At 38.0% G+C, this 14,360-nt stretch overlaps 1 protein-coding gene and 1 long non-coding RNA gene across 4 annotated transcripts in view; both read right to left on the bottom strand.

Moving 5' to 3' along the window:
• The window catches only part of RNGTT (RNA guanylyltransferase and 5'-phosphatase), a 187,828-nt gene that overhangs the window by 152,010 nt on the left and 21,458 nt on the right, over positions 1–14,360 (bottom strand). For all 3 annotated transcript variants that reach the window (XM_080585426.1, XM_080585425.1, XM_080585427.1), the window contains 2 exons: positions 7,913–8,022; positions 7,002–7,103 (listed from right to left, as the gene is read on the bottom strand). In XM_080585426.1, the coding sequence (XP_080441552.1) occupies positions 7,002–7,103; positions 7,913–8,022 (212 nt within the window). The remainder of the gene's footprint in view (positions 1–7,001; positions 7,104–7,912; positions 8,023–14,360) is intronic.
• Positions 10,193–13,803, bottom strand: LOC308192159. Its single transcript, XR_013948596.1, has 2 exons — positions 11,837–13,803; positions 10,193–11,715 (listed from the first exon to the last, which is right to left on the bottom strand). It is a non-coding gene; the product is annotated as an uncharacterized lncRNA (long non-coding RNA).

Raw genomic sequence — 14,360 nt, 5'->3', positions numbered from 1 at the left:
CCTCTCTGGGATGATGGCTTTTCCATGAATCCATCCAGCCATGTCTTCTTGATTCTTATGCAGGCAGGTGACCTTTCTTCTTCTGTGATACCTTATTTTGGCCTAGTTCCTTTTACCTCCTAATTTTTAAAACAGAACGTTTCTTTCTCAGTTTTCTCTGGTTTTATAGAGTTGTTCTTCAGCAAACGATCACCTTTTCACAAGTTACTCAGATCTCAAAAGACTTCTAACTTTTCATATTAAGAATCTGATATTTCTCAGTTATGTGAGTACACTTTACCTCACTATCTAAAGGACCAAAGAATAGGAAAAGAAGAAAGTACTTAATCATGCAAATTCAGGGAAAAAACTTTCATCCCTGCGTTCATCACCTTCTAACAACATGCGTGAAAAGATCAGCCAGTAGACATCCTTCAAGCAATGTTCACAAGTGCTTGAAGAGGTTGTAGCAGGAAAAACTTCAAAGTTTTTCAGAAAAATTGAAAATTTCCTAAATTTGTACCAAAAGCATCTGGGAAGCTATCACAAGTTACATGATTATTGTGACTTATCAAATAATAGTAACATATATGCTTTGGATTAATAAACAGTTTTAAAATTTGGCTACCAATTTTATCATACACTTAGTTTATCATACACTTAGGTGTAGTTTTAATGTATTTTCTATTACAGTACTATCAAAATGAGAATTATTTAGGCAACAGCCCTTTTTCAAAAAAGTAATTTGCTAATTATTTAAAAAAACTACTAACTTCATAGATGTTTCTAAACATTTTGTTACAAACCTTTTAGACAATTAGCAGGAGTTCTTACAGATGCTTTATGTGCTATATCTACTTCTTTGCATTTAGGTATCTGTAAGCCATCAAATTTATATGAATATTCTTCAAATATAATAGTCTTTGGCAAGAACTACCTGTTCTGCATTTCTTCTAAATAGCTGGCTTACCGTAATTGAACAGCCATAGCACTAGTAGAAAATAATAAAAACAATTTTAAAACTGCATGCATACAGATGTGAAAAATAAAAATGTACTCCCATAAATGTAAGAAAATAATTCACGCCCCTTAATAGCTTGCAATTTGTTCAGGTCACATTTTACCATTACAAAACCTAGTCCTCTTTGACTGTATTAATCTGAATTATTCTATAGACATTTTAAAGCTTTTTATTCTTCTTGATGGGAACAGTCTTTTTTTCAAAACTGGTGTCTCATTACTTCACCAACCCTACTCCTGTCTGAACATTCAGCTCCACTCATTAGAACAAACATCTGCTACAAACATTATTAATGAGATACGTATCAAGGGATAGAGCAAGCCGCTAACCACCTGGGCTAATCACTTTACAGTACAAAGTTGATAACACTGAGTCATACAGTACGCCTTGAACATACTGTAACAATTAGCTTATTCAGTTAGCAACTAATATTTCAGCAAGCCCAGCCCTACAAAATTGGATGCATTTGTAAAGCCATCCATACCTTGTAGCTATTGCTAATATAAAACATACATTTCATATTAAAAAGCCAAAAGGCATGATTTTAGTAGTGGAAAATTTGTCCTTTGGATTTCGGTGCCTCATGAATAGATTAGCATAAAAATGATTTTTAAGACACCAGAGGTTTGACAACTGCTCCAATAAATATACAGAACAGAGCTCACACCAAACCAGGCAAAATAACTGCAAACTCAAGTAATTTTTTAATAATAATACAATATGATTTTGGAAACGTTTTTCCCCAAAAACAGAATGGCTTCCATATAGTATTTAAACGCAGGCAAAGAACTGGCACAAACGAAGTATTTTTCCAAAGAGAGACAATGTTAAGTGAACTTCAAAGGTCTTTTATCTTGAAGATCATTTTTCTAAACCTGAGATGAACACTTATACATGTCCACATGTAGGCATTTATAAACAAGCTTGCTATGTTCTTTGCTAATGACATCTAGTCAGCTCAGTGAAGGAAATATTGAGTGATTCCAAGGATCAACCGTGAAGCATATACTGTACGCCTAGCTGAATCAACCTGTAGAAGGCGCAGGCTCCAACAGGAGTTAGGTGTCTCCCAGGCCTGCCTGTATGGATGTAAGGACACCTGCCTTAGGATGTCTTCTCCATGCCAAACCATGCTGGTGCTCTGTGGAGCACTGTGAAACACATCACAATCCTCCCAGGAAGCCAAAGGAAGACATGAGATCAAAGCCCAACAGCCAACTGTGCTACACACCAGGACTTCCTCACATGCTTCTGGACACTCATGGAGGCAAGACAGCCCTGAAATACCTTCTGTCCTTATTCAGTTTAGAAATGTATAAAATAAAAGCATGCTGCGCTGTCATTTACCAGAGTGTCTTTATAGCATGTTCTGTGGGTATATACTGCATGCTCCTACAGACAGTGCAGGAGTACTCAGGAGTGTTTGAGAGAACAAAATTTGAGAGAACAAGACTGAAAAACCACCCTGGGCAGGAGGGGAGAGGTAATTTAACCACACAGTATTTCCCTTTGGAGTAAACATGTTGGTTTGCTCCACAAGGTAACGTGGAGCAAGAACAAGGCACGTGCCTTGGGTGGTGCTCATGGAAGAAGGGCTCTGGAAGAGAGGCACGGAACAGGCAAGAGCACTGGTGTAGACACATCCACTGCAAATCAGGACACAGTAAGCAAGGACAAGCCCAAAGATTTTGAACCTGGGGGTCCACTAGAATAGGGGAAGATGAGTTTTGACCGAAAAACCAAGCTCAGAACTCATACACTTCAGTAAGCGCCTAAGATACTGCTCCAGTGAATTTCTCCATGAGTATGTTTTATAGAATCTCCAAAATGTTTTATAGAATCACTGTCAAATAATTTAATTGATCGAATCACATTATTTAGTCAGTGCACAATGATAAATACTGTTCTTTTGTTTAGGGAAATACTTTTTAAAAAAATTATTTTTTATTATGGGAAGAAAAATATAGCAATACTAAGAAAGCAAGGATGTTCAGCTCCAGTTGAAATCAATAGGAATAAGAGATGCCTTTGGAGAAAAATGTAAGTCCTCAATGAAATCACTGATACTATATGCCAGTTAAGGCAATCTACAAATAAGGGTTTCAGCTTTGAAACCTCTAGAGAAAACTACTGCTGAAAGAATAAAATGCAAACATTTAACAATGGTGAAATATAGGAAGTCTGGCCAGGCTAAGCAAATACTGTTATTAACCCCTATGAGAGAGTTTTATTCAAGTGAGAAAGCATAGAATAAAGTTATTAGTTAAGTACCTACTTTTCCGTAAGCCCAGCCAGCCTGATGAAACAGCAGTACTCTTTAAACCAAAGAGACAGACAGACAAAACAACAACAAAAACAACTATGCAAGCAAAATAACATTGCAATATGCAGGCCTTAGGCTGCTGTATCTAACGCACTTAACAGAATATGTTCAAAGATGCGTGACAACAGCGGTTTCATTTCCAGATAAGTGAGTAAGGTATCTGTAAATGGATCTCCAGTAACTCATGTCTTAATATTAAATTGAGGAAGGTCGTGTCTGTCAACACAAACATTCAGAATAATTAATGAAAATCTGTTTAATTACCCAGGGAGCCCGGACCACTGAAGAACAACAAAATAATTAGAAGCACATCCAATGTAAAAATTGCCAGTCATTTTTCATTGTTCATTAGTGTGGCTATCATACACAGTGCCTACATGACCAAGTAATAGCTCAGGTTTTCATCTTTAATCTCTTTCATAACATTCCTTCAGCTGAATTTCATTAACACTGCATCTGTGTAGCACCAATTTCTTCTCTGAGTATACCTATCATCTCCATAACTGTGTTTTATTTATTATTATATAACTGAGCAGTTCCCTCTGTTTCATTCTTAATTATTCATTCTGAATTTTAAAAACACAGGATAAAACACCCCAAATACTTAAAATTCCTCTAAGAGAGTACATACACACTTTAATTTCCTTCATGACAGGCAGTCCTTGCGGTGCACTAGTATTTCATATATAAGTATTCCACTATTTGCAATGAATGCATCCTGTACATTTGAGTAAGAAAAAAAAGAATATTCCCTAAAACTTCACTTTTCCAAATGAATACAACATGACAAAGAAAGGCTTTTCATATTGAAAATACAAAAAAAAAGTGAAAAACAGCTTACAACCCCACATGTTACTATTTGTTGTAAATTGTACCACACGGCATCAGTCAATGACCCATAGTTTTAAACAGATTATTCTTCAGTTGCAATGCACACAGGAGATGTTACAGATGAATCATTTTTTGCCTTTAATATCAAATACCTTTCAGTAAATAAATTATTTTAAAAAACAAAATTTTTTGCTGTTACTCTTTCTGGAAGCAACAGGCTTAGAGTATTTGAAAACATGTCCACAAAATATCTTTAATACGTACTAAAATACTAGTATAAATCAATTCCTAAAACAAAGGCTTCCTTAAGGAGCAAGATGTCAAAAAGACAAGGGCTACCAATTGCAATATCTGAGCTTCACAGGACATTAATACTTTGCAAACATTTTCATAGTTTTAGAAGTTAACTTCATGGATAGTATATCTGGAATGTGGATTAAAAGCATCATAAATGCAAAGACTCCCAGCTGGCTCTTTGCATGGTCAATTTAAGCTGCCTGAGTTTATTTATTTAGGCTCAGCAGCATTTGAATGCACGGTACTGCTCTGAGAATAAGCCTGGATCTCCCAACACGGTGTTTCTGTAACCCAGCACTTTCAGAAAGCCTGCATCACATTAACATTGGCCAACTGTGTGCACAAGCATTTGGGTGATAAGGCCAGCATTCCCACCCTTTTCTTAAGGCTTGGATGTCATACTGAGTGCGAGCTTACTTTGTGTTTTCACATCATGCTCTGCCCAAGCTAATAAACCCCTGAAGTAAAAACAACACAGATGGGAGGCATCTGAGGGGTCTTTTTTTAGTGGAAGACGGCTTAGTTCTGGCTGAGCTGTGCCGATCCCTGACTTACTCTGTGTGGAACCACTTGGTAGTTCTCATAAGACATCCAATTCCCCACATTTTCCAGACTTTTCATTATCTAGGCTATTCCATGCTACGATTGAAGGCACCAAACCTAGCAAAACAATGAATGCACGGAAAAACTTTTGAAGACAGCCTACCTCATTTGCTGATTTGGTACTACAACTTTACTTTGTTGTCTCGGCACATGCAAGGGAGCATGCCTTCCATTACTAAGTGCTGAAGCAAAACTTTTTGCCTATAACTTTATACAAAACCAGTTTGAAAACAAGAACTCTTATCTCCTCACATCTCACCCATATAACTGATGCCTTATAACTTCTGCTCATGTGACCACTGAACTCCCGTGCTAGTCTAAAACACAGGGCACAAATAAGCCCAATAGTCCTCCTCTTACCACATGTACGTTCACTGTAATTGTTTTTTTTCTAATCAAGTCAAAGCAGGTTGAAAATCTATTCATTTGCTTTAAGTGAATAAAAGTGAAGTCATTCCACTTAGCATAGATTACAATTGCTTAAGTACTACTGCATGTAAAGAACATATTTTAGAAGTCAACATCAAAGTGTTGAAAATAATTAGATGCATCACACAATTTAAGTTCTTCCTGATAGTGAGACACTACTGAATAAGACATTCCCGTGAGACACTATTGAATATGACGTAAGAAGTATCATTATTAGCTACCTTAAGAGAGTGCTCACAACAAAATAGAAGATCATGATCGAAATGCTACAAGTGACATAGGTTAAGACCATTTCCATTAATATCTAGGATTCTTGATTTTAGTTTTGAAACCAGAAATAACAAAGAAAAAAGGTTAGAGTATCTCTCCCCATTGATTATGATTCCAGTCATCCAAGGTCTCAAGAAAATGGTTGTAATTTCGGAAATGTTCCAAATTGTTAAGAACATTCAATCCTATAAAAATAATTCCAATTTTGGAATTTCAGAATTTGACTCGATGAAGATTTGCTTATATGAAGAGCCACGCTACCTTTTTGCAAGAGTACATGGACAACAGTGTACCCAACATTTGGGGGTTTATTTCCATGTGATTAGGAAATACTTTCTACACCTCATAAAAACTGTTGGGGGTAGAGGGAAGACACCCTGTGTGACACAGCTCTTTCATACAAGTCTGAAAGCAACAAAAGGATACCATGCAGATGATGTTCAGATCAGAATCTCACAAAACTAGTCAGCTTGAGAACCTATCCTGGGGACTGCACCACAGAAAATATTCTAGTCATGCTGGAGTTAGCTAATACTGAATGCATTTGTTAAAACATTTACAACCATCAACTGACCTATGGTAGTAACAGTGTTCAATGAACAAACAGCTGGCACAGCCTCTCTCTTCATACTTCTCACAAAGATGTTAAGTGATTTTGATCAGGACCATTAAGTTTTGTTAATATCAATAATTCAAGTAAGCACTGAAACACTAAAACTGCAAAACAGGCAACCGCAGTTGTAGAAGCTATCAATTAGGAAAAGTTGCAAGTGAAATAAGTGTTTGTCACTCTGTATTTGGTAACATACGGAGTTTCTTCTACTTTGAAATGCTAACATTAGAAAAAAGGAGAAATTACATATAAGGATCCCTGAAGGTGTTCAAGGACAGGTTGGATGGGGCCCCGGGCAACCTGATCTAGTGGGTGGCATCCCTGCCCATAGCAAGGGGGGTGGAACGAGATGACCTTTAATGTCCATTCCACTCAAAGCCATTCTAAGATTCTCTGATAAGGATGCATTTCAAACCAAAAATCCTAACATTGAACAGATTCAACACATCATCTGATCAGGTTGTAGTGTGTTACAGAAAAAAAAAATTGACCCCTTCGCAGCCAATGAAAACTACAAGTTTGAACAAAGGATCACAACACTGTACATGCAAATACACTTTTCTGGGAAAATACAAACCACCCGTCCAACTTACGAGGTGGTGCTTTTGTTTTTTTTCCATTTAAAATGAGCTTACCGTGTGCCGTCTGCTTTCCAGCTAACTCTGTATGGCTTCTGCTCCAAAAATTTAATATTTTGCTTGTCCATGGAAACAGGCTGTGCTCCAGGGAATCCAGACCTAAAAAGAGAAACATGTTTATTAATGTTCTGCAATAAGTACTCACAAAAGGCAGTGCATTTTTTCATCAGACTGAAGTCACACCTTGTACTAGACTTGCTGCAAGGTCAACTTGGCAGAGTTAGAACATCTTCCCCAACAAGGTATTTTGGGAGAAGAACCAAATGTTTTCCTGATAAGAATAAAGGTATTTGTTCATGACAAAACAATGAATTATGTAGAACTTCAAAGTTTTAATTTTAGATGAAGAGAGGTTTGAATTCAAAACTAGAAGCACTGGAAAAACTATGAGCTTCAGAAAGTTAGGAAGCACTGTTAGCAACTCCCTGGTTCTTCAGCTTTATAAAGAAGTTCAGAATCTGAGACATTAAAACCAAAACTCTCATTAACATTGGACGTAAATCCAGGTTGGCCATAAAAATGAGTATTATACCTTACAACTGAAGCATAATTGCAGCTGTATAAATAAATCTACTGCATGAAGAAGCACTAAATTTTACACAAATACTTAGACTAGACTGCGTTTTGAAGTTGCATGGCAGCAATTCATCTAAAAACATTGTTATCTCAGTGGAAAAGCAATTTGAAAATCTTGTTTCTTAATATCCACAGTTGATCATTCTGTTTTATAGGACAATGTAAGATCCTCATTTGTTTCAGTGTTAAGGTTTTTTGAACCTTTTTTTTTTGTAGAAGTCCATCTAAGAATAATCACTTTTCATTTTTAATGAGCCGTTCCCTTCTGCAAAACTAGAAACATAACACATTTCTAGACAGCATAAATGACAAAGTTCTAAACGTTCTCCTACCCTTCCCATCCACAGAACTGCTGGCACTTTTGCTGTATTCCTCCTAACTTTGGTTGCGTTGTCACCTGGGTCACACATTTAACTGTTACACCTTCCAAGAAAATTGCACCCTAAATAAAATTAAAAAAAAAATTAGTGCGTAAGCTTTCATAAAAGCATATCAGAACATGTCAATACAAGAGTCAGGCTAGTTTTGCAACACATGACCTTCATGAGCAATACCAAGCTTGAAGACTCCTTCCAGTCCAGCACTACTACTCCCCAAAATACCAAGAAACATCAGTTCAACTTTGCCAATAAAACCAAATATGTGGGCCATATTATGAACCCAAGAATTGAAATGATTGGGAGGAAGGGAAGAAGGGAGGAAATAGTAAGGGATAGGCACTGTAGAACTCTCAAGAAAGTTCTAACATCAAGCTACAGCTCTTTTTATTTGTAATTAAAATTTTTATTTAAAAAGAAAGTACACTAGTATCAAATATTTAATTGTAAATCGGTCATATGTAATTTGCATTAGGGATCAAATTAATAATCTCTAGGACACTTTATTATAATAAAGTAGTGTCGGACATACGGATGTGGATGAGAATCTGGACCTAAACGGTATCGTAAGCCTGGAGAAAATCACTGTGCTGAACGGTCACAAAAGTCCTTCTCGCAGAAGTCTTTATGACACCATTTTAAATGTTTCAAAAAAAATATGGCCTGAAAATAAGTGAACTAGACACTAAAGACAAAGTTGAACTATGAAGCATCAAATAAAATTTTTAATATATAAATTTTATTTCTAGACCAACAACTCAGTGTTTTCCTCCATCCACGGAAAATAATACTAACAACAGCAGAGAAACTTAAGTATAAAAGAAATTAGCCTACTAAAGTCATGGAAACATCTTTGGCCACTTTTTTTTTTTTTTTACCTCAGCAGATGAACTGATTGAATCTTACTTTTCTTCCTCAGAATCTTTGAGATATATTTTAAATTCAATAATTAATTTTATCCAGATCTAGATGGTAATTCCAGTACAAGATGCTTAAACATACGGATTTTACCTCCACTTAGGTATCTAGCACATTTCACGTTTCAAAACTTAAACTTACACTGTAGGGGCAAAAAGGTGCAAGAGTGAATGTACTCTTGTAGCACCAAATTTAAAGGGTTCTCAGTTGATCTAGGACAAACTTCTTAACAAAAGAGAGAACAAACAGCTAGTCTGTAACAAAAATATTTGTGTGAAAACACACTTGTATGATCTTGTTCTCAATCTAAACCAGGCTACCAAAACGTACAAGCTATCCTGAATGTCACAGAAGAGTCTCAGTAGAGATCAATACAAGAGCACTGGAAGTAAGACTCAAACTTAAATAACCTTTGTGTTCCCGAAAAGGCTTCATGACGAGCGGAGTAACAACAGATTCTGCACAACAGAACACAGTAAGGCCATCACGTTGAGAAACCAACCTAACTGAAGATTTCTATGGAAGTTCCAGACCTACCAGATTTATTTTAACAGCGTATCAAAATCCCAGTGCTTCTCAAAGAAGATCAAAGCATGACGTTTTACTTGTTGAGCTATGAATTCTGCAAATGAAGCCAGAAGCATTTCCTACCTGTTCTCTAAAATGCTTGCAACTTGCTTTAACAAATCTAGCTCTGTATTACTGATGAAAGGAGCCTTTTTGCTCCCTTCCCTTTCCACACACCATTGCACTCATCTGTTCTACCCTTGAGCAAGTCTCAGAACTAAGTTGGCAAAAATAACAACGTGAATTAGTAATATTCTGCCAAATTAGTATCCAAAACTAGCTCACCATAGGATGAGTCAATGCTGGAGCCAGCACAAGGGAAGCAGAAGGAACACAGGGAGTGAAAGGAAAGAAGAACCGGAGTCTTCAGTACAGCCTGCGTTTAGTTAAGATTGGCTCAGTTGCCTCACCAAGTCATGTTCTAAGAACAGCATATCCTAAAGAAAAAAGCTAGTCCATAACCTTAATTACGTCAAGCTCCACGGACTTTTGGTGCATCACTTATCCCGTATTATTTCTGTTTGCACCAGTAGGTGCAACAGCACACAGGTGACTCAGCAGGGAAGACAGAGAGCCACACATGCCTGGCCAGCATGCTGTGTGGGTTCTGAATAATGGGTTAAGAGGACCTTGAAATAAAGGAAGCTGGCTGTGACTTGCTTCACAGAACGCCAAAGTGCAATGCCAGTAGGGACTGCTAAGGTAAAAGCAAAAAGCAGGCAACAGCAAAGATTTTTTTTTTAAAAAAAAAAAAAAAAGAAGTCAAATGTGAAACCAGTGCCTGCCCTTTGAAACTCTCTCTTGCAGATTATCTGATTAAGAGAGTTATGCACATACACAACTGGTTCGGAGCTGCTAATGTCAGAATGCACAATACCATCAAGTAACCGTGTGAACTGAAATCAGCTGCATGCTGCTTCTACACTTGGTATCCCAAGCGTGATATTATATCACTATAACTTTGAGAAGTTTAAAAAAAATTCTGTATGGTAAGAAAGACAAAAAGTTAGAGTGCATTACTCAAAATTACAAAAGCATTAGCTTCACAGCACATAGGAAGTATACACACTAATTTGGTTCCAGTTACCTTGCTTGGTTTGGTTGTTTACTGTAAGAAATTTCAACTGTTTATTGATTTTAAAGACCTGACCAGGTGCAGCAGGGTCTCTTGCATAGGCGGCATGTGTTTGATGCACACAATGACATATATATACACACACAATTAGGTTTTGAGGGTTGAGGAAAGGTGCAAGTCTGAAAGAATTAAGGAAACAACACTGCTTACAATTGGACAAACAAGCCAAGCTTTTGTGTTGTTTTTTTTCCCCCCATACAGGCTTCTCCATTCCTCCAGTAGGCACCCTGTAACCTCTCCCTGTAACGCTGTCGATTTTAAACAAGTAGAGACTGGGGAGAGTGAGGAGCAAAGTGCTCGAGGTCGTAGGATGAAGATGAGGTTGTGAGGTGAGACAGTAGGAGAGTCAAGGCAGAGAATATTTCACTTGATTATTGCAGCCTAAGAATATAATCAACTCAGTTATCCATGGACTTCATCCAGATGCTAGCTTAAATTGAGCCTTAGCTGTATGGCAAGATGAGGCTTTTACAGAATAAGGTCAGGCCTCAAACAAACTCAGCAGCTAAGGCGCAGCAGTAGGAAAGCAAGGTGAGTCACCTGCGTATTGAAGCTTGCTTAACTCAGCACTCCAGGGTTCGTGAGGATATTTCCTTGGATAAGGTGCCAGAACTGAGGCAGACTGGTGGACTTTCTGCGCTGTTGTTGAGCTAACAACCCCCCATGGGGGGTGAGCAACCCCTCGGGGGGTGAACACGGCGCAGAGATGGCAGAGGAGCAGTCAGCTCAGCAGGAGCACCTCGGGTCCTCAGAGCTGCTATTACGCCCAGAGTTACAAGCACTAGGGGATCCAGGGTAACTACACGCTCTTAGTAGCTAGGCTCTGCACAACCTTCGTACCATCTGTACTCACCAAGCTCTTCCCACCACACCCCTCTGCCCATCACTTCAGGGGAAGGAGAAGCGGCAGCGTATCACCGCGTCCTTGGGTCTGATTCTGAACCCTAGCAGGAGGGATGGGTGGGTGGGCACAGCCTCAACCCTACGCCCCCCTGACCCCGGTGGCTATCACCAGATCTGGGCAAGAGCCATCTTCAGCTACTCAGAGACTTGACGGAGTGCAAAACGCTCAAAGACAGCCCTCCAGGGGCCAAGAAACATTCCAAAGCTTATCAGAAAAAGAGAGAGAACATATCTCCTGAAAGAGAGGAAGAGAGAGACACTGATCAGCTTAGATTTGATTCCAAGAAATAGAGGATCACATCGCAAGAACTGCCTCTGAGCATGAACAAGCAAAAGAAAAGGCAACAAAATCCTACCGACTGCCACTCAATAACAAAATGTTCAACTAATCATGTTTTCTGTGGAGAAGCAGGCTCCGCAGAATTGGGAGAAGAAGGAAACATCACTTCTTTTGAGCTTGGCTTTTGATCTCATCATGTTCTCGCAGATGTAACTCAGAAAACATGGGGTTGGTGAAACTTCTGTAAAACAGAAGAGCAACTTGTTTCTAAGTCAGCCTCAGAGGAGTTGTTTTTTTTTTTAACTAAAAAATGGCAAAATATTATTGAGGAGCACCTGGAAGGTCTGATTTAGGTATAAGAATTAATTCCACTTTTCCTAAATTTCATAATAGCATATTCTTAGTTTTGTGACAGCTTTGGATTTAGTAACAGGGTGGTGGTAGCTTTAAAAATCAGTGCTATCCCTTAGGAAGGGGGGGGGGGCAATACTGTTCCATTCAGTATAAATGAAGTCCTACACTTAATTAAGAATAAGCAATTACACAAATACACACCAGTAGATGATCAGCAAAAAAGACAAAGAGGCAGCAACAGACCAAAACCTGAATTAGTATTATTTTGTCTTGTAAAAGGCATTTATATTGAGATATATAAGCAGAAACATTAGCCTTAAGACATACGAAACTAATTTCTCCCTGTTAAGCACTGGGATGGCCTCAGCTAGAGACTTGTGTTCAATTCTGGGCACCAATGCCTCAGAAAAACGTGGGTCAGCATGACAAAGAATGACAGGAATGGTCAGAAGTATAAAAAAAATGGACCATAGGGAAAAAGTTAACAAAGTGGTATTTTAATGTGGGAAAAGAGAAGGCTGAAAGCAAACATGACACCTGTCCCTAAGGACATAAAATGCTGCTGCAAAATAAAAAATAATCTTTTTCCTATATCCATCAAGACATGTCCACAGGCAGAACACTAAGTATATGGGTTAAATGTTGTAAGAAAAAGGGGCGTTAGAAAGAGAAAAATGAAGCCACTAATATTTGAATCAATGTACTTTCATACTTAAATATTACCCTTGCTAAGTATATCAGCCATGAGGTTTAATGGTTTCCCTCTGTCTCACGGATGACCATAAGACACCTGCCCTCAAAATCATGAAGCAAATCACTAGCAGTAACCACCTCTTCCAGACTGGTTGAGACGTAACCACCCATTTTAGAAGCATTAAAATATTACACTCTGTACTTCCTGTGAAATACACAACTTACAGAGGAATAGAACAGATGGTAGTCCTTAATAACAGTAAAAGATCTGGTTGACCCATGAAAAGTTTGAAAGTTCTGGCTCGGAATTCTAACTTTTTGTCCTATTTACAAAATACTTGGAGATTTTTTTCTTTTTTTTTTCCCAAAGTGAGATTCTAAGTGTCAGCTAATATTGCTTCAAGGCTATGGTCATTAGGGCATGCACTAAGGGAGTCAAAACATGTTTGGATTTGCTGTGTAACACCTGAGACTAGAGCAAAGAGGCTTGCTGTTACCTGTCAACTACATTCAGGTGATGAAGGGAACTGTAATGGCACTATGTTCTAACTGTTCCAACACTTCGTAAGGAAAAAAAAAAAAAGGTTGTCAAGACTTTTCGACATCAAAATACAGAAGTTTTAGTTAAAGATGCTGCAGTGAAGTTTCTCACGTCCAGGACATTATTTCTGAAACAGGCAGCATGCTAACTTCTCCTAGTGGGCTATCTGGGCAGTTGCTCCTGACTGTTCATTTTCCTAGCAAGATGCCTGGGAAGCATCTTCTCCTCTACCCATGAAACATTACTTCTATTCCCACAAAGACTTCTGTCAAAAAAAAACATTTCAGCACATTAGTATCATACCAGTCCCCATCAGTTTGACATTACACACCCCTAGGTGTTTACAGAAGGGGTCAAATTAGAAAGTCAAAAACATCTACTGTGGGAAATCAACTGTAATGATGAACATTGAGCCCTTTAGATAGCAAAAGAAGAGAAAATCTAGAGCAAGAGGTATTTACCTGATAATCATTCCCCCTGTAGATCGCATATTTACAAGGAATCACAAACAGACTGTATCCATGTCTACTCAGTTAAGAAGCAGTCCAATCTGCCAGCCAAGAATCATGGTAAAGAATTCTCCCCGCGCCTCCTCTTCATGTCAAAGACTGTTCCTCCAGAGCTGCAAAACTGAATTATACGAATATGCATATTAACTAGATGACTTTCTTTCATAAATTCTCTAACTCTTAATTAAGTTTTAGTTATTAATATGCTTATTCGTATAATTTAGCTTCCAGCTTTCAAAAAAACTACACTGGCAGATAAGAAAAAGCCTGGGAAGCCAGGATTGTGATTCCTGTTAAACAGATCAGTTTAGCTTCATACTTGTGGGGGAAAAAAAATAAAAAAGTCACTGGACCTCGCCATCACACCTCAATTACTAATGTATCAAAAAGCAAGTCAAAAAATATTAGTTTGGCAGTTAAAACCCAAAGAAAAGTTTTTAGATACCGAGGTATTACTGCAAGGCTAATGTAGGTAATGGCTATATCCCTGAATATATTTTGAC

Source organism: Anser brachyrhynchus, assembly GCF_964034855.1.
Source record: "Anser brachyrhynchus genome assembly, chromosome: 3".
In the NCBI taxonomy this organism is placed as follows: domain Eukaryota; kingdom Metazoa; phylum Chordata; class Aves; order Anseriformes; family Anatidae; genus Anser; species Anser brachyrhynchus.
Note: the sequence above shows the minus strand (reverse complement) of the source record. Positions and strands in the feature narration are given on the sequence as shown.